We start from the raw sequence: 18,114 nt of genomic DNA on the forward strand, positions 1-18,114 counted from the left end.
GAATCCCACACAGGGAGGGGAAAGAGGGTCTGTGCAGTGGGGGATGAAGCCCCGTGAACTTGCACCTGAGGCTCCAGTCCCTCTGGAGGGGTCAGTGAGGTCACTTGAGGATTCCAGGCCCCCTCTAAACTCAGGGATCCTCAGAAGGAGGGGCCTGGCCAGGAGGTTGAGCTGCCGTACCTGTCTACAGGCACCAGGGATCACACAGTGGGGGGCGGTTTGGGGATGTGCCTACTGTCGGGATGGGGTGCCACCGCACCCTCTCCTCTAGCCTGGGCCGGTGGCCATTCCTTGGGCCCCTCACCGCCGCCCCGGCCCCCAGCCCTCCTGTCCCGCGCTTCTCCCGGTTCCTCGCTCCCCCTCCCCCTGCTCCTGCTGGGAGTGGAGATTGCATTTCAGTTGCCATTTGCATTCCCAATCAATCCGGACTCCGCAATTAAGCCGGCTGGCGGAGCCGGGCGGGAGGCGGCGGGGAACGGGTCCTCTGGGGGCTGTCGCCCCCGCGCACTGCTCACATTCCGCCCCAGATTGCTTCCTGCGCCGCCGTGCGCAGCCGGCCTGCCCGGGGAGGGGAGCCGGCGCCCCTGGGGCGCGGGGAGGGCCGGGCCGGGCCGAGCGGGCAGCCCCTGGCAGGTGAGCGGCGGGGCCAGGCGGAGCGCGTGGGCGCGGGCCAAGCCCCCCTTGCAGCCGCGATCGCGCCGCCCCCCCCCTCTCCCGGCCCAGGCGCTCCTCCCACGCCCCCGGGCTAACGCTTGCCGGAGCCTCATTCCCACGGTCCGGAGAGGGGCCGGTGGAGGAGGGGAGAGACTTCGGGCAGAACAGGTCTGCCCTCCTCCGCTGCCTCCGGCATCCTGACTCCTGATCTCCTGCTGAGGGGGTGGGCGGGGGGTGCTCCGTAGGTGAGTCTGCGTGTCTGAGAACTGCGCGTCTGAGACGGAGGCTCAGGCAGTTTCCGGGACTTGGGGATGTAAAGAGCTCGTGGGTGGCAGAAGGCGAGGTGGGGGGGTGGTGGCGTGAGCCTGGGGGGACCAGGAGGGCACCCGGTGAAGGTGAAGGGACCGAGAAGGGAGCTCTGGGCGTGAAGGGGTTTGGGACAGAGGCCCTGGTGGAATCTCCCGCGGAGGCTCAGGGAGCAGGTGGGAAGGGAGGCGGGGGATGGGGCGCCCCCACCCCCACCCCCACCCCGTGTCCGGTCCGCAGCAGCAAGAGGAGCCTGGGCTGCCTTCTCCAGAGGCCGGGCCCCCAGTTCTCAGGGCCCAGGGTCCACAGTCAGCAGAGAGGTAGCGGCTGAGCTGTGTCCACTTTCCTGGCCTGTGAGGGGATGGGTGCCACGCCCCCGAGGCCCGTCACCAGGGCTCCTTCAGGGACCACCAGACCGGAGCCCGCTGCCTTCCGAAATGTTCCAGGCACCCTACTGTCTAGGGAAGGTCTCGGTTCATGCCCCTAGTCTTCAGAAGCTGCTCCTGAGAAAAGGGGACCAGGTCTCCACAGTGTCCTTAGATGGCTCCACCTCCTCCAGCTGGAGGATGAGGGAGGAAGGGGTTAAAACACCTGTTGAAAAGCGGGACTGGCCTCCACCTCTGGCCCCTGATGTGGGAATCCCAGGCCACCTGCTCGCTAACCTGGCCCACCTGCTTGCTAACCTGGCCGTTCCAGGGCTGAGCCTCCTAGTAAGAGGCCTGAGCAGGGGAGGGCATCCTGGAATTGGGGTTTACCCCCACTCTATCACACTGAGTCTCCTGACCCCCATTTCCAGCCTGCCTGAGGGCAGGGCGCCCCCCTCCTGAAGGAGAGGCCAGCACAGCAGCCCTAAGCTCCTCCTTTGTGACCCCCTTGCGGGGCGGGGTGGGTACACTGGGGGACACTGAGTGCTGCCCCATCCCACCCCCAGCCGGGCCATCCCGCTGTGGGGCTCTCCCCCAGGAGTGGTGTGTAGGAATCTCTGGGGAGCACTGCCTCTTCTCAGCACCCCAGGTTTGGGGAGGGGGCCCACAGGGGTGATGCTGGTCCAGGGCAACCTGCTGCTGGGCGTGTCCGTGTCCTGTCCCGACCCCGGCTCCATCCTTAGCCCGTCCCCTGTGCTGGCCGCTGTTTCAGGAGCCAGCAGTGGGCGCGGGACCACCAGGGGTCCTCGTTAGGGGAGGGCAGCAGAGACTGTCCGGGCTGTGGGCAGTCTTCCTTGGTGGGGTCCTCCAACAGCCGCAGAGTCTCTGCTGGCTTTTCCCCACTGTCCAACAGCCGCAGGGTCTCTGCTGGCTTTTCCCCACCGTCCACCAGGGGTTCTCACACTGTGCTGCGGTGCGGGGGTGGGGCGGGGGGGATGTTGATGAACAACACTCCCAAATCCCGGCCCTCGTGGGACCCTTGTCTATCCTGGGGCTCATCCAAGCGCCACACCCAGCATCCTCTCAGCTCCCATGGGAGATTTGGTTGCCGATCTGGATGGCTGGAACTCCCCATTCCCTGCTTTGGGGAGACTAGGGTATTCTGGGGACATTCAGGTGCTTGTCTGCCCTCTTCTGGGGCTACCACAGGGGTTAGGAGGCCAGGGCCCCCTGAGGTCTCTGTGTTCCACCCCACCCCTGGAGATCCTGGGAGGCCGTCTAGACCCCCGCCTCCCATTGCGGATGTAGGCCCACAACCTGGGGTAGGGGGTGCCCCCGCCACGGGACAGTGGTCCACGGTAGCTGGAGGGGGCCCTGAGTCCCGTGGACGGGTTGGTTCGGGTGGCCCTCCCCGGTTCAGCTCCCGTCCCGCATGGTGTCTCCGTGCCCACACGCACAGTGACCTGGGAGGAGGGGGGTGGAGGCCCACGGGGCCTGCGGGCGCTGAGACCCTCCCCACGCCTGGCTTCCATCTCTGATGCGGCCTCTGTCCCCAGGGCATTCTGCTCAAGCGGAGCGGCAAGTCCCTGAACAAGGAGTGGAAGAAGAAGTATGTGACCCTGTGTGACAACGGGCTGCTGACCTACCACCCCAGCCTGCACGTGAGTCAGGGGGCTCACTGCACCTGGGGCGGGCTGGGCGTGGGGGGCCAGGCGGGCGTGGAGCGGCTGTACTCCAGGGCTGGAGGGAAGCGTGCCTGAACTCAGAAAGTCCTGCCCTTGGGAAAGGGCCCTCACTGTGGGGGCTCGAGGGCCACATGGACCCTAAGGCCCGGTGCCTGGAAGCTCTGAGTCTTGGCCGGGCCCTTTGGAGTAAACCCATCCCCCAGGCGGTCGCCCTCAGAGCTGCACTGGCGTGCAAGTCAGGTTCTCCCTCCTCCGCTGGAGCTGTTTTAAGAGCTGGATAGGGCCTGTTTACATGGAGTTGCTCACATTTTGGGGGGATGGGGAGGGGAAGATGGTGTTGCCAACGCGTGCCACATGTGTGGGTGCCCCTGGGCTCCCAGGACAGTGGGGCGCAAGAGGGCAGTTAAGCCAGGGCCACTGGGGGGAGCCTGGGGCCGGGACAGACCCCCTTGGCACGAGGCGCATGGGGGCACCGGGCCTGGGCAGAGGGGTCTGCAGGGGGTGGGGCGTGGTGACTAGGGGGGGACCACCGTGGCGGCTCCCACACTCTCCCCCCCTCCCCTCGCTGCGTGGCTCCAGCGCACAGCTGTCACCGGAATCCATCTCTGTCACCACCCCACTGCGGGCCTAATGAGTTCTCCCACGAAGCCCCTCGAGCACAGCACGCGGGCCGGCCCCACCCCTGGCCCGGAGGCCCCCGGGCCAGCCTCGGAGGGGCCCTTGCCCACCCCTGAGTCGGCATGGGGGTTGTAGGGGGCCCGGCCGAAAGGAACTGGGGTCCACGCTTTGGCCGTAGCCCAGTCCCCCTGAGGGCAGCGCCCAGGACCCCGAGGAAGCCCACAGGCCTGGGGTGGGCCCTTCCAGTCAACCCGGCCCTTCCCCTCAGCTTGGGGGCCTCTCACTCCACAGGTGGGAGCTGGTGCTTGGATACCGGCTCGGGGGGCTGGTTAGATGAGGGGCCTCGGCCTGGCGACCTCGGGGGCTTCCACACAGAGGCTCCTGGGCACCATCCTTGCCCCCACTCTAGCCTTCTCCTCCCCAAGTCCTGCCGAGTCCAGAGGTGACAAGGCTCCCCACAGAGCCCTGATGAGGGGCGCGGTGTCCTAGGAAGCAGGGACGCCCCCTCCCCGCATCCCCACCCCCCGACCAGGAAGAGGACCGCAGTGTCCCCAGGGAGAGGGGCTGGGCCTCCTGGGCCCAGCGCCCACAGCTCCTGCCCTGGCACTTCCCAGCTGCGGGGCCGGGAGCCCGTCTGTGGCCTCATTCCCCACCTGTGAGACCCGCCTGCCTTCTCCTCTCTGCTGCGTCCTCACTGCCCCCGGCCTCCTGCTGCCCTGGCTGGGCACTTATGCCCCTTGGGTGGCCCCGTGCCCCGGAAGGAGGAGGCGAGGGCTGGGAGGGGGGGTGTCTGGGGACAGGGAGGACAGGGCCTGGTGCAGAGGGGAAGGGAGAGACCCTGTGGGGTGGCTGTTTTCACACGCGACTTCCCTGGTGGCTCAGCTGGTAAAGAACCCGCCTGCAGGGCGGGAGACCCCGGTTCAGTTCCTAGGTTGGGATGATCCCCTGGAGAAGGGATGGGCTACCCACTCCAGCATTGTCGAGCTTCCTTTGTGGCTCAGCTGGTAAAGAATCCGCCTGCAATGTAGGAGACCTGGGTTCGATCCCTGGGTTGGGAAGATCCCCTGGAGAAGGGAAAGGCTATCCACTCCAGTATTCTGGCCTGGAGAACTCCAAGGACTGTATAGTCTAGGGGGTCGCAAAGGGTCGGACACGATTGAGCGACTTTCACTTCACTAACAACCCAGAGAGCGGAGGCTCGGTGGGCTTTGTCGACTCCTCGGTCACCCAGCCGGTGGCTCACCAGTGAGCTGGCCCCCTGTGACTTGGACTGTAAGAATCACCCAGAGTTTCCTGCACAATGCAGGAGCGCCTCCCCTCCAGGCTACCTGTGGATCCCTGGAGAGGTACCATCAGGGCAAGTGAGGCCGACTGGGTGGCCGCCATGCCTGGGAACCGTGTGTGGTCAGTGTGCCGGGCCGGGGTGTGGTGACGCTGGCTCCAGGCTGTCCCTGCTTGGGAGGTGAATCTAAGAGGCTGCCGGCTCTGCGGGTGGGGAGAAGAGGCTGAGCGTGGCCTTCCCGTCAGTCAGCCCTTTAGTCGCTGTACTCTGCTTCTGGGCTCCGAGTGCACGTCCTTCCCCAACCCACGCCGGATGCCCTGGGCACCTGGCCCGCCGTGCAGATGGCAGCTTCCCTGCCCGGTCCACGCTTCTCTTCTTGTCCGGGAGACCCAAACCAGGTTCAAAACCGTGGTAACAGTGAGAGCACCAGTGAGGCCAAGCCCAGGGTCTCTGTGCACGCCCCCCGGGGTCCGAGGTCCCTTCTGACAGAGGCTGTCTCTCCGTCTGCTTTTCATCTCTTGGTGTCCCTCCCTGGTGGCCGCCGAGCTCCTGTTGTTGGCTTCCCTGCCTCTACCCCCCTTGACCATGTTTTCCAACCTGAGCAAACTTTCCAACCTGAGCAAACTTCCCAGCTGCAGGCAATGAGCAGGGACCTGCGCTCCCTGGGAGCCATCTGCTCCCCTTGGAGGCACCGTCCTGTTAGGAAGCCGGTGGAGGAAGGCCCTCCAGGAACTCCAGAGGGCACACACTCCCCCTACCAGGAGACTCGAGGGCAGGGGTGCTGGGGACTCGCCTACCGGTCAGCAGGCCGGTCGGACTGGTGGGACCCGAGGGGTGTGCGGAGGAAGGGCTGGTGGGCAAGTCTTGAGCCTCACGCCCGGTCCTTGCCGGGGCCCAGGAGAGCCCGCCACAGCCTCCCCCATTTTGCAGCCAGCGGAGCCATTCACACAATCACCTTCTGTTAATTCTATCTGCAACATCAATTAAATTGTTTGTAGAAACTAATTGAATGTGGCTTAATCACACATCTTAATAGCTTTCCACGCTCTGAACTCGTTGTTAATTCCAGTAATAAAACGAGATGAGAACGCTGGCTGGGTAATTAGCGAGGAGGCTGGGGAAGAAATTGCTGTTTGATGGTGGGTAATAAAGGCAGCCGTGGTGACCGCTCTCCCGAGCCGCCGCGGAGCTCCCCCGTTCTGCTGACGGAGGGAAACGCTCCCGACGACACCCTGTCCGCCGCCACCTCTCCGGCTCACCCGTCGCAGTCTCCTCGGGGGGCCCGAAACTGGTCCCCCACCACCCCTCCAGCTGGCTGGGTGCTGGCCTGTTGGGTGGTCCGTGCTGCTTTCCCCCTTCCGTTGGTGTCTGACTCTTTGGTCCCGAACGGAGTCTCTCCGAGCGGCTCTGGTTTCTTGGCCTGGGGTCAGCTTCCCCCCGCCTCCATCCTGACCCGTATCCCAGCTTGGGCAGCCCAGGGCTGTCTCAGAGCCTGGAAACTGTTGCAGCTGCTGTGACCTCCTTGCGAACTAGAGCAGCCCGAGCCCCGCCCCCGGGAAAGGGACGGCAGCTGTGTCTTCGGCCCTGCCAGCTGTTGACAGTCGTCTCGAGCTGAGATGTGACTGTGTGTGGGGACCCGGGATGGGATGCGTGCGGAGCCGATCGGAGGGCCGTGGGGGCCTGGAGTGCGGGGGCCGCTAGGATGGTGGGGTGCACCCTGGGTGCTAGGCAAGGCCAGAGGGCCCAGCAGTGACTGGAATGGGGGTGGGCGGAGTTGACTGGGGAAGGGACCAGGGCACAGGGAGGGGCTCGGGCTGGGGACAGACCCCTGGCAGCACTCAGCAGAGCATGGGTGGGAGGTTGGGGCAGAAGGGCCCTCCTGTGGTGGAGCCTGCCCTCGTCCACATCTCAGCAATGCTGTTCTGTGCTTCTGAGACACAAACCAAGCACCCTGGGAGCAGAGTATGCCCAAGGCTAGGCACCCAGCCCCGTCCCTCACCAGGAGGCCACGGACGCAGGGCAGAGCTGCAGGGCAGGGCGCTTCTCCTCTCTGGCTGGCAGGGCCCCTGTTGGCCTTCTGAAGAGCTTCCCAGGTGGCTCAGCAGTAAAGTATCCATGTGCAATGCAGTACGTAGGTTCGATCCCTGGGTCAGGAAGATCCCCTGGAGGAGGGCATGGCAACCCACTCCAGTATTCCTGCCTGAAGAATCCCTTGGACAGAGGAGCCTGGCGGGCTGCAGTCCATGGGGACGCAAAAGAGCTGGACACAACTGAAGTGAGTTAGCATGCACAGGCCCAGCCAGGCCTCTGGGAGTTGGCCTGCATGTTGGCATCGGGGTGCCCCGTCCTTCCCGTGGTCCTCCCGCTGGCCCCAGTGATTCCTGCAGGGAACTCCAGCCTGCCGGGGGCAGGAGCAGGGCTGGTGCTGGGCTCTCTGCTCCCTCAATCTCACTCCTTTTCTTCTTTGGAGAAGCCCGCGTTCTCTTGGCTCCTTGGCGCCAGGTGACCCCTTTCTCCTCAAGGTCATCTCGGTCGTTCACAGGGTGAGGGTAGGCCCTGAGCCCCTGGTCAGCCCGCCCTGGCCAGCACTCCCCGTCGGCTCTTTTAAGCAGAGGACATCCTCCCTTTTCCCTGAAGCTGCAAGATGGCAAGGCAGGAGAATGCCTGGGGACAGGAAGTGGTGTCCTTGTGGGTGGAGTGAGAGGGCTGGGACCTGGAGGCTGAGCCCAGTGCTCAGGGAAGCGCCCTGGATGCAAAATGTACCAGAGGCACTCCCGACTACGGAGGAGAGGAGCCCGTCCGAGTCCAGCCGGTGAAATTCCCTCCAGAGTTAAGCTGGTGCCACTGGCCCAGCTTCTGCCCCCTGAGGAAGGACCGCCCAGGAACTCGCCAGGGCCATGGACGAGGGATTAGCACCCGAGAAGATCAGAGCAGTAGGGAGACCAGGCTGGGCTGGGCAAGGTTTTAGGCAGAGGGAGGGCAGAGGGAAGCCAGAGGGAGGGCAGGGCTCCACTCTGCATCCCCCATCCTACCTCCCACCCTGCCAGGTGCCACCCCCCACCCAGGGCGAGGTGAAGACAGCAGGTATGATGGGGTCAGCACCCAGCCGCTCCCGCTCTTGGGGTCCCTACCCGCCTTGTCCACGTCCAGCCCTCCAGGTGCTGACATGAAGGCAGGGCTGGTTCGCTCCGGGGCTAAAGAGGAGGTTCCTTGGGGACCTGAAGAGGCTGGGCTTAAGTCTGGCCCTGTCACCTGCTGATTGTGACCTTGGGCAGGTCATCTGTTGTAAGAATAACCTGTTTTTCCATCTGTAAAGCGGGCACAGTAACGCCGTCCTCCTGGGTTGTCGGGACACTCACGTGAGGCAGTGCGTGAAATAGAAACGTAATGTCAGCTGTCGCGCGGGGGACCCCAGCGCGTGGCTGGGCAGCTGACGTGTAACATTAGCGCTGGTTACTGTTCCTGCCGCTGGGATGTCCACTGGTATCTGGAACCTTGCCCTTGGCTCACTGTTCCTCAGGACGGTAGAAAGAATCGAAGGCTTCCCTTTAACTATTCGACAAATATTTATCATCAGGCACCAGGGCTTCCCTGGTGGCTCAGACAGTAAAGAATCCGCCTGCAATGCAGGAGACCCGAGTTTGATCCCTGGGTTGGGAAGATCCCCTGGAGAAGGGAATGGCTACCCACTCCAGTATTCTTGCCAGGAGAATCCCATTGACAGAGGAGCCTGGCGGGGAACAGCCCACGGGGTCGTAAAGAGTCGGACAGGACTGAACAGCTTATACACATTCTAAGGACTGGGCGCTGCTCTAGGCTGTAAAAGTTCTCGAGGCCCCAAGTGGTGGTGGGAGCATCTGCAAACAGGGCTGGGGTCCTTGGTGACCAGCCACCCGTGGCCCGGGGCAGCCCCATCATCCACGTCCCCAGGGACCTGTCGGTCCCTCTCCTCGGCCATCCGGCCTCTCTCCGAGTCCTGTCTCTGGTCAATACTTGGCCTCCTTTGCGTTACCTCCCGAGCTGTCTTCCATAAAGGAGCCCGGGAGTCACTCCTGGCCCCAGGCCCTCTGTGGCCCCTGCCCTGCTCCCGGCGGAGCCCCCAGAGCCACACGCGGGCAGACCTGGAGTTGGGGTGCTGGGGGGTGCTCCACAAACGTGGGCAGTGTGGGGAGAGACCCGGGAGTCGGGAGGGTTGGGATGGGGTTTGCTGCGGAAGAGTGACCTGTCCTAACGAGTCTCCCCCCCAACCCCGTCTTGTCCACGTGGCCCCAGGACTACATGCAGAACGTCCACGGCAAGGAGATCGACCTGCTGCGGACCACCGTCAAGGTGCCCGGGAAGCGCCTGCCGCGAGCCACGCCGGCCACAGCCCCTGGCACCAGCCCCCGGGCCAACGGGCTGGCCTTGGAGCGGAGTAGCACGCAGCTGGGCGGGGGCACAGGTGAGGGGCTGCTGAGGTGGGGGCGTGGGGCGCACTGTGACGGGAGGGGGCCTGGGAAGGTAGGTGTCGGGGGGCTGCGCCCAGCCTGGGTCCTCAGGGCTCCGGGCAGGCTCGCGCCAAATGTCAGGCTTCAGGATCAGCCCCACTAACTCGTTGGCCAAAATGCGGTCTTCGTGGGGTCAGTAGGGGAGGTGGCCAGCGGACAGCCCGGTGGATCAAAGCAGGGACGGGTAGCCTCATGCCAACAGGTGGCATCAGCGTCTGGAGCGGGGCAGGCAATGGGGGCGCAGGAACTGGGGCCACATCTCAGCCACGCTTGCCGAGCGAGCTGCCTGGGGCGAACCCAGTAACCGTCCTCAGTTCTGCAGTGCGGGGTGGGGTCTTTGTTCAGAGGTGTGGACGCCGCCCCGTCCAGCAGTCAAGAGAGAAAGACGGTGCTTGTTTGAGGCAAGGGTCCCCACCCTGCCAGGGTGCCACCCTGTCTGAAGGCGCTGAGGGGTCAGGGACGCTGGCACCGCTGATCGAGGGGGTGCCGGGTGTGCTAGCCCTGACGTCGAGATTGTGTTCCCATGTTACGGATGGAAAAACAAAGATTCAGAGCGGTTAAGTAACTTGTCTGTAAAATCCTCCAGAGGGGCTTCCTTGGAGGCTCAGTAGTAAAGAGCCTGCCTGCAACGCAGGAGATGCGGGTTCAGTCCGTGGGTCGGGAAGATCCCCTGGAGAAGGAAATGGCCACCCACTCCGGCATTCTTGCTTGGAAAATCCCATGGACAGAGGAGCCTGGGGGGCTGCCATCCATGAGGGTCGCAAAGAGTCAGACACGACTTAATGACTGAGCAGGCAGCAGTATTCTTACCTGGAGAATCCCATGGGCAGAGGAGCCTGGTGGCTTACAATTCATGGGGTTGCAAAGAGTCAGACACGACTCAGCAACTGAGCACCCAAAATCCCACTGAAGTAGTAGAGGGGGATTTGAACCTATGCGTGCCTGACTGGGGCAGCTCTGTGCTTCCACTCAGCCTCCCCGAGCTCAGAACGAGGCCCTTGAAATAGGCAGAGAGTGCGCTAGTGGACGGGTGAAGAGGGGGACGCTAAGGACAGGAAAACAGGAAAGATGGGTAGGGTGCTCGGAGCTGCCGGCGGGGGTGCGCTTGGGGGCGAGGGGGCGGGTTCGCTGGCCCAGGGACAGCGAAGGCAGCCCGGGGTGGGGCCGGCCTAGGGCTTCTCAGGTGGCACCAGAGGGCAGAGGACACGGAAGTGGATGGAAGGGGAGCCCTGCTTGCAGGCAGGCAGCAGGGGGCCGCTGGCTGCTTCCTTGGAGCAGGGACACCCGGGACCCTGTGTCCTGCCACGTCCCCCGAAGGCCCCCAACCTGGGGAGCAGAAGTGGTGCGTGCAGCAGGGGTGCGGCCCACTCCCCCACGTACCCAGCCGCGCCCACCGACGGCTCCCCAGTGTCCCCGGAGCACGTGGCCGGGCCGCCCCCCGGGGCCACGTCCCCCCAGCGCACCGCCAGCGACCTCGCGCACACTCACAACGCGTCTCCGCTCACCGGGCGATGTTAACATCTCATTATCTTTGTTACTGTAATTACATTATCCGCTGCTTTATGCAGAATTATCCTCCGAGGACTAATTGATGGCTCCATGTTTAATTCATTAATCATTAGCATCAAATTCGACAATTACAGTGCACACTGATTGTGGGATTGCAGGCGTAATGAGGGGAGAATTAACAAAGAAAAGGGAAGGCGCCCGCCCTCCCTCGGGGTTTTGGCTTGGGGGGCTTGGGGGGAGGAGGTTTGGGCCTTGTGGTGTCTTTGGGTGGGGTTGGGGTCGGGGGGAGTGAGACCTGGAACCTCAGGGGAGATGTGAGGGAGTGGTGGGAAGTCGGCCCTGAGGCTGCTGCTCCCCTGGAAGGTTTCCTGACCAGGCTTGGGGGGGTGGGGGAGAGGCCACCCCAAGAAAATCTGAGTTGGCAGGGACCTGTTAGGTGGAGCAGGAGGGGGCAGGATTCCGGAGAGCGGGGCCTCGGTGTGTGGCCGCAAGGGGCTGGCCCACACGGGTGTTAATCAGCACTTGCTGTGTGTCTGCTCCTGCCGTGGGTGTCAGGAAACACAGAACTCACCCCATCCTGCAGCGTCCTGCGGGCCCCAGAGCATCAGTGTGACACGGCCAGCCTATTCCTTTCCCTTCTAGGCGCTTCCACTCGGGGCTGCCTGGCTTCTTGCAGACACTTGCCCCTTGTGCTCGTGGGGCTGGTCGGGGGGCCCCCTCCATCAGGCTCGTTCAACCCCAGGGGTCTCTGCCTGTCACGAGCACCCAGCACCCGGCCACTGCCCCCTACCCCGCTGTCTGTGCAGACCCCTGGGCGTGGCCGCTGGTCCTTAGACCTGCCTGCCAGCCGTGGCCTCCTGGCCTCCGGCCCTGCAGGATCTCAGGTCAGTGGCCTGAGGCAAGAGGTCTGCGATCGCCTCCGGGGCTGTCCATGGTGACTGATGAGCCAGGGAGGGCCCTGCCACTGCCCCTGACACTCCTGGAGCTGCCGCCCCATTCCCCTGGCTCCGCCGTCCTTCCCCCTGATGGGAAACGAAAGATTAATTTTCTGCAGCCCAACAGGATAATTACTAATACTAATTAGACATAATTACTTGAATTTGATACACTTATTTCTCGTCAGAATGGCAGCAGAGCTGAGGCACAGCCCACGGCGTGTGTGGCCTGGAGTGCGGACTTGAAGGCCTGACCAGGAGGGTCGGCTCGGGCTGTGACAGGGAGTCAGCCCCACTGTCCCCCCCACAACTTCTGGCTCTGCTCACAGGGTGGGGTGGAGTGGGGGAACATGATGTGTGCAGGGAGCGAGGTGAGTGTGAGGTCTCAGGCTGGCCGAGTCCCCCACCCTGGTTCTCTGGCAAGCCTGGCACGGTACTTGGTGAACCCAGGAGCACCTCGTTTTTTTGCCAGTGTCCCGCGGGCATTTCTCAAGCTCTGTCCCTGGGTAGCTGTGCTTTCAGGACAGCCTGTGGGCCACCCTTCTCCCGGGGTCCCTCCCCATCTGACCCTTCCCCCCACCCCCCCACCCCCAGGTACCCCCCACCCGGCCGGCAGCCCAGCCTGGGCCGGTCCACGCCCGGAGGGGCTGCACCAGCGCGCCTGCTCTGTGTCCAGCGCCGACCCGTGGACTGAGGCCGCTGCCCTGCCCCCAGGTATGCAGGACCCGGTGAGGCCAGGAGGGAAGCGAGGTTCCCCCCCACCACCCCAGAACAGCCCTCCAGGGCTCAGCGGAGGTGGGGGGTCAAGTGTGCCTGGGAAACAGGGAGTTGGGGCGGCCACGCCCAGGGCCCTCGCCAGCGGCCGGTGCAGGAGACCCTCCCTGCCTCTGCAGCCCCCCACCCACCCTCTGCCGGCCCCAGGCAGCACTGGTGGCGCTGGCATCACCATCAGCCCCCCGTGCAGCCAGCTCATCAGCCTCGCTGCGGGGGGGATGGGGAGGGAAGCCGGGGGTGAGGGGGCGGGTGCTGGGGGCTTTGAAGGCAGGAAGGGGGCCCTGCAGACGAGATCAGGGAGTGGTCCAGACGGAGTTTCTCCCCACACTGCCCCTGCGATAGGCCGAGGCCCATCCCGGACTTCCCAGGTGGTCGGGAACCTCCCTTCCCACGTCCCTTGCTCTCTTTACCGGAGATCGTTGTCTGGACCTTGCTCACAGGGCTCTTCCCCTTACCTCTCCCCTGCCTCTTCAGCCGGCACCTCACTCTCACCTGCGTCCTGACCCTCAGCCCTGATCTGTCAGTCAGTGCAGCTCAGCGAGGGTGTAGACGGGAGGAGACCCCCCACCCCACCCCGGGGCCGGTGCACCTGCTGCCCCCCCTGTCCCCGCTCCAGGCAGCGGAGCATCAGCTCCTCCCAGAGACCCTTCGCAGGTCCCCACTAAGCCCCCTGCCCCAGATCGGACAGCGGGAGGGGCTGGCCGCCCACAGCCCAGGGTCTGCCCCCACGTCCCGCGCCCAGCCCAGGCCAGCCCGGGGATGGGGGGTGGAGGCCTGGCCAGGGCAGGTCACCGTCCGGGGCATGCGGCCTCCATGGGCCACTCTGTTGAGTCTGGAAGGAGGCAGGCAGGCAGGGAGGGAGGGCGCTGCGTGTCTGCCTCTAATGAAGTTTGACATTTAGTGGTGAGCGCCGGGCGGGGTGCGGGAGACGGGAGCTTGATTAGCGCGCTCTAATTGACAGTAATTAGGCAGCTCCCTGATTGTCTCTAATTCTGCTATTAATTGTGAGGAGCTGGGAGTGTGATTGAGGATAAATTTGGTGCGGAGCTGCTGGGGTTTCAGCTCCCCGCGAGCGAGTTCCCAGCCACCTTCCGCCCCTCTGGGCTGCAGAGGCTGGCTTCCCCTGCCTTCCCCCTGCTCTGCCTGAGTTTCCCACTCTCTCCTCCTCCAGGCCTGGGGCTCCGGAGTGAGGTGGGATGGGGTTGGGGGGAGAGGGCGGGAGGGGCTGCTCCCCCCAGGTGGGTGCCCCAGCTGCAGGTCAGGGTGCTGCCCCCTCCCCGCTTCCCACACGTCTCCCCCTCTCCCTCACCAGCCAGTGGCCCCGCTGAGGTGCTCAGCTCCAGCCCCAAGCTGGAGCCCCCCCCATCTCCCCACTCCAACCGGAAGAAGCACCGGAGGAAAAAGAGCACCGGGACCCCCCGACCAGACGGCCCCAGCAGTGCTGCTGAAGGTTAGGGGGAACCCCCGAGGGAAACCGGGGCACAGGAGGTGGGCAGGGGGACTTGGGGATCGTCCTCCTTGAAACATCATGCCCTCATACCCTCTTGTCTGTATTCGGTTAAGCATTTTCTGATAATAATTTCCCATAAGAGCAGCTCCATAACTTCTGGTCATTTGGACCTGGTGTCTTAGAAAAAAAATCTCCTTCTTTGGCCTAACTTAACCCCTTTCCTTGTGAAAACATGGGCTTCCTTCGTTTACTCTCTTAGAAGGTAAAAGACGGCAGGCTGCCAGTCCCATACCTCTTCCTGGGTAATGCGGGCAGGACCTGTGTTCCCTGCGTCTCTTGTAGCGCCCGTCGAGTTTTTAAGCATCCGCGTGTCGGGCTGAGTCTCTCCTTAGTTGTCTCTGGGCAGAGAAACCCCTGCTCCTTAGATATTTTCCATAGGTTCTTCCTCCTAATTCCTTATTCATCACAGTGCTGCTTGTCTGGTTTTCCTCATGTCCTCTTCAAACTGTGTCTCTTCTCAGTGGCTGGAGTCCCTTTGGAAGTTAACTTAGGTGGATGCACAGTTGCTGGGCTCTGCTCCCATGGGCAGGGGCAGGGCTGTGGGGAGACCATCACTAAGGGAAACAGTGGCTTCTGCAGAGCCAGCATGTGATACAGGGGTGTGCTTGGTGCTCATGGCCCGGGGGCCCATCTGGACCAGGGAACTGTGTCCCCACGGATGATCAGGGCTGTGGGGTTCAGAGACGGTGGGGAGCGAGGTGAGGTAGAATGATGGAGCCTGGGGAAGGAAAGGTTCCAGCTTTTGCCATGAAGATGGTTCTATTCAGGGGCTTCCCGAAGCGGGAACCTGGCCCCGAGGACTTCCTGGGTGGAGGGGGGGTCAGTGTCACAGGGGCCATGAGAGGCTGCCCTGCAGAGCCTGTGGCCTCATCTCTGCAGCCCCTACAACACACATCTGCTGGTCGGGAGCTGTGTGCCCCCTGGGGAGGGGTGGCGAGCGGGGGTGAGCATCAGGAGTGAGGCTCATGGGGATGGTCTGCTGGGGGCGCAGAGCCTGAAGCAGCGCCCGCCCCCACACTGCTGGGGTGTCACAGTTCAGCCCCCAGGGCTTGTGACCGCACACGTCTGCGGGTCCATGTCTGCTCATACATCCCAGGTGGTCTGTGGAGGAAACGGAGGCTGCTCCCCACCCCGCCCTCCCTGCCTGCCTGTGCCAGGGGAGGGGGGAGGGGCCTGGCTCCCAGGAGCCCCACGCTGACGCCATCAGGAATATTGGGTTTAATGAGCTGCAAAATGAGGCGGCTGCAGCTGACATGTACGGATGGTGCCCACACCCGCCTCCAACACCCCCACACACACACACCCCCATCCCCCGGCATTGCCTCCCAGCACCCCGGCGCATCTTCTCCAGACACTGGGCTCCGCTTTCTCTGGGAAGCACCCCTCTGACTTCCAGACCCGTTCCTGGCCGCACCGGGGCTGCCAACAAACCTTGCGTCCCCACCTTTTCCACCCAGGCTCCACAGTGGCCAGGTTGGCGGGTTGCTCTCTGCGCCCCAGCTACCACCCCCCCACACACCCCCCCACCGGCGGGGAGCCCCAAGAGCACAGTCCTCCAGGCTGGGGCCCCAGGGGGGCTGCCCTGACGGGTGTGCGTGCCCTGTATGTGCCCACAGAGGCCGAGGAGTCGTTCGAGTTCGTGGTGGTGTCCCTCACCGGGCAGACGTGGCACTTCGAGGCCTCGACGGCAGAGGAGCGGGAGCTGTGGGTGCAGAGTGTGCAGGCCCAGATCCTCGCCAGCCTGCAGGGCTGCCGCAGCGCCAAGGACAAGGTGGGCGCCGGGCGGAGGGGCTGGGGGCGAGTGCCCTACGCTGGCCTCTTTACTCACCAGCCACCCGCCCCCCACCCCATCCCTTCAGACTCGACTGGGGAACCAGAACGCAGCTCTGGCCGTGCAGGCCGTGCGCACCGTCCGGGGCAACAGCTTCTGTATTGACTGCGATGCCCCCAGTGAGTGCTGGGGGGGGTGGGACCAGGCTGGGCGCTCCGGGTGGGGGGAGCTCAAGGGTGGAGAGGGCGGCTCCATCACGTCCTCTCCTTGCCTAGATCCAGACTGGGCCAGCCTGAACCTGGGCGCGCTCATGTGCATCGAGTGCTCCGGGACGCACCGGCATCTGGGAGCTCACCTTTCCCGGGTCCGCTCCCTCGACCTAGACGACTGGCCACCCGAGCTGCTGGCCGTCATGACGGCCATGGGCAACGCCCTGGCCAACAGCGTCTGGGAGGGGGCCCTGGACGGCTATGCTAAACCGGGGCCCGAGGCCTGCAGGTGAGGGCATGAGGCCCTGGGTGCCCCTGCCGGGTGGGGAGATGGGAGGGGCAGTGCGGCTGTGACAGGGCTGCGGGCTGGAAGGGTTAAACCCGGCGGTTGCTCTGCTCGGCCGTGGGCCCCAGGGGTGCCCTCCGCCTGTCACTCAGAGCCTCACAACAGCCGGCCCTTTCTCCGCAGTTATCAGCACGTCGAGGGGCGGGGGGCGCATGCGCAGGGCCCTATCGCGCGGTGGCGCAAAGGCTACAGCCGGAGTGCCGAGATGCAGAGAATAGGTGGTAGATAGATAGGGTCGTGCGTGGGCCCCGAGGGCAGGCCCCCGCCTCCTTTGTTCCTGCAGGGCCAGATAAGCTGCCCACCCCCAGCCCCCAACCCTGCCTGGAATCCGCCCGCCCTCGCGGCCCCCTGAGTCCCCGCCACCACCCCCAACCCCGCCCCGCGCATCCCTGTCGACCCCAGGGGGTCTCCCCCCAAGAGTTCCATCCAGTATCTCCCATACCCTCTGCGCCACCCGCTGCCCCCAACCGCCCTGGGTCCCTCGGGCTGGTCTTTGCTCTGATCCTGCCCCCCTCCCGGCCCCCTACCCACCGCCTCACTCGCTCGGTCCCCTGACCGCCCCCCGGCCTGGCCCTGCCTGTGCCCGCAGAGAGGAGAAGGAGCGCTGGATCCGGGCCAAGTACGAGCAGAAGCTCTTCCTGGCCCCGCTGCCCAGCTCGGACGTGCCTCTGGGCCAGCAGCTGCTCCGGGCGGTGGTGGAGGACGACCTGCGGCTGCTGGTGACGCTCCTGGCGCACGGGTCCAAGGAGGAGGTGAACGAGACCTACGGCGACGGGGACGGGCGGACGGCCCTGCACCTGTCCAGCGCCATGGCCAACGTGGTCTTCACGCAGCTGCTTATCTGGGTGAGTTGGCGCGGGGGCGGGGGGGGGGGCCTTCCTGACATCCGTCCTCCCCACCCAGGGTGGGGAACCCACACCTTTTCTGCCAACCGTGAGAACGTGCTTCCTTCTGCAGTACGGGGTGGACGTGCGGAGCCGGGACGCCCGCGGCCTGACCCCGCTGGCCTACGCTCGCCGCGCCGGCAGCCAGGAGTGTGCCGACATCCTCATCCAGCACGGCTGCCCCGGGGAGGGCTGCGGCGTGGCCGCCGCCCCGGGCAGAGAGCCGGCCAATGGCACCAACGCCTCCGCCGAGCTGCACCGCAGCCCCAGCCTCCTGTGAACCCCGGGAAGAAGCCGGAGGGGCCAGGACTGACGCCGGGGCGCAGGCACCCACCTCCCTCCAGGCCCTGGGGGAGACGAGAGACACAGAGGCTGAGACCCGGGGACCTGGGAAGAGTCTGGGAGGAGAGCCAGACTGGAGGGTCAGAGGAGATGCCCTGGACTCCAGCCGCCGCAGGTGTTTGCCCGGCCAGCGCTGCTGCGAAGGGACAGGATGCTTTGGGGGTGCTGTGAGAGGAGGGGAGCAGGACCTCGCCCTCCTCTAGGTTCCTGCCTTCTCGTGCCAGCCCCCTGTAGGCCCCCGACCCGGAGACGGGAGCCTGGGCAGGCCAGAGGTCCCATGTAAATGTGTACATTGCAATATTTATGTTTGTGTACATACTGGTGTGTGTGTGTGTGATGAGCCAATAAACCAGACCGTGTGTGGGGGGGGCCTGGCTCTCGCCTTTCATCTCCCCACCTTCTGAGAAAACACCCCTTGGGGCTCTGCTTCTATGTCC

The 18,114-nt window shown here is 64.6% G+C and overlaps 1 protein-coding gene across 6 annotated transcripts in view; it reads left to right on the forward strand.

Annotated features, from left to right (window-relative positions):
• Window positions 1–18,073, forward strand: part of AGAP3 (ArfGAP with GTPase domain, ankyrin repeat and PH domain 3) — a 56,609-nt gene extending 38,536 nt beyond the window's left edge. For 3 of the 6 annotated variants that reach the window (XM_070368896.1, XM_070368894.1, XM_070368892.1), the window contains 9 exons: window positions 2,882–2,986; window positions 9,183–9,351; window positions 12,436–12,555; window positions 13,928–14,065; window positions 15,742–15,896; window positions 15,985–16,075; window positions 16,172–16,394; window positions 17,041–17,296; window positions 17,409–18,073. In XM_070368896.1, coding sequence (XP_070224997.1) covers window positions 2,882–2,986; window positions 9,183–9,351; window positions 12,436–12,555; window positions 13,928–14,065; window positions 15,742–15,896; window positions 15,985–16,075; window positions 16,172–16,394; window positions 17,041–17,296; window positions 17,409–17,615 — 1,464 coding nt within the window. In that variant the 3' untranslated portion in view covers window positions 17,616–18,073. The remainder of the gene's footprint in view (window positions 1–2,881; window positions 2,987–9,182; window positions 9,352–12,435; window positions 12,556–13,927; window positions 14,066–15,741; window positions 15,897–15,984; window positions 16,076–16,171; window positions 16,395–17,040; window positions 17,297–17,408) is intronic. The other 3 variants (XM_070368898.1, XM_070368895.1, XM_070368893.1) reach the window with 2 other exon arrangements.
• Window positions 18,074–18,114: the final 41 nt, after the last annotated feature.

This window comes from Bos mutus, chromosome 4 (genome assembly GCF_027580195.1).
Source record: "Bos mutus isolate GX-2022 chromosome 4, NWIPB_WYAK_1.1, whole genome shotgun sequence".
NCBI lineage: Eukaryota > Metazoa > Chordata > Mammalia > Artiodactyla > Bovidae > Bos > Bos mutus.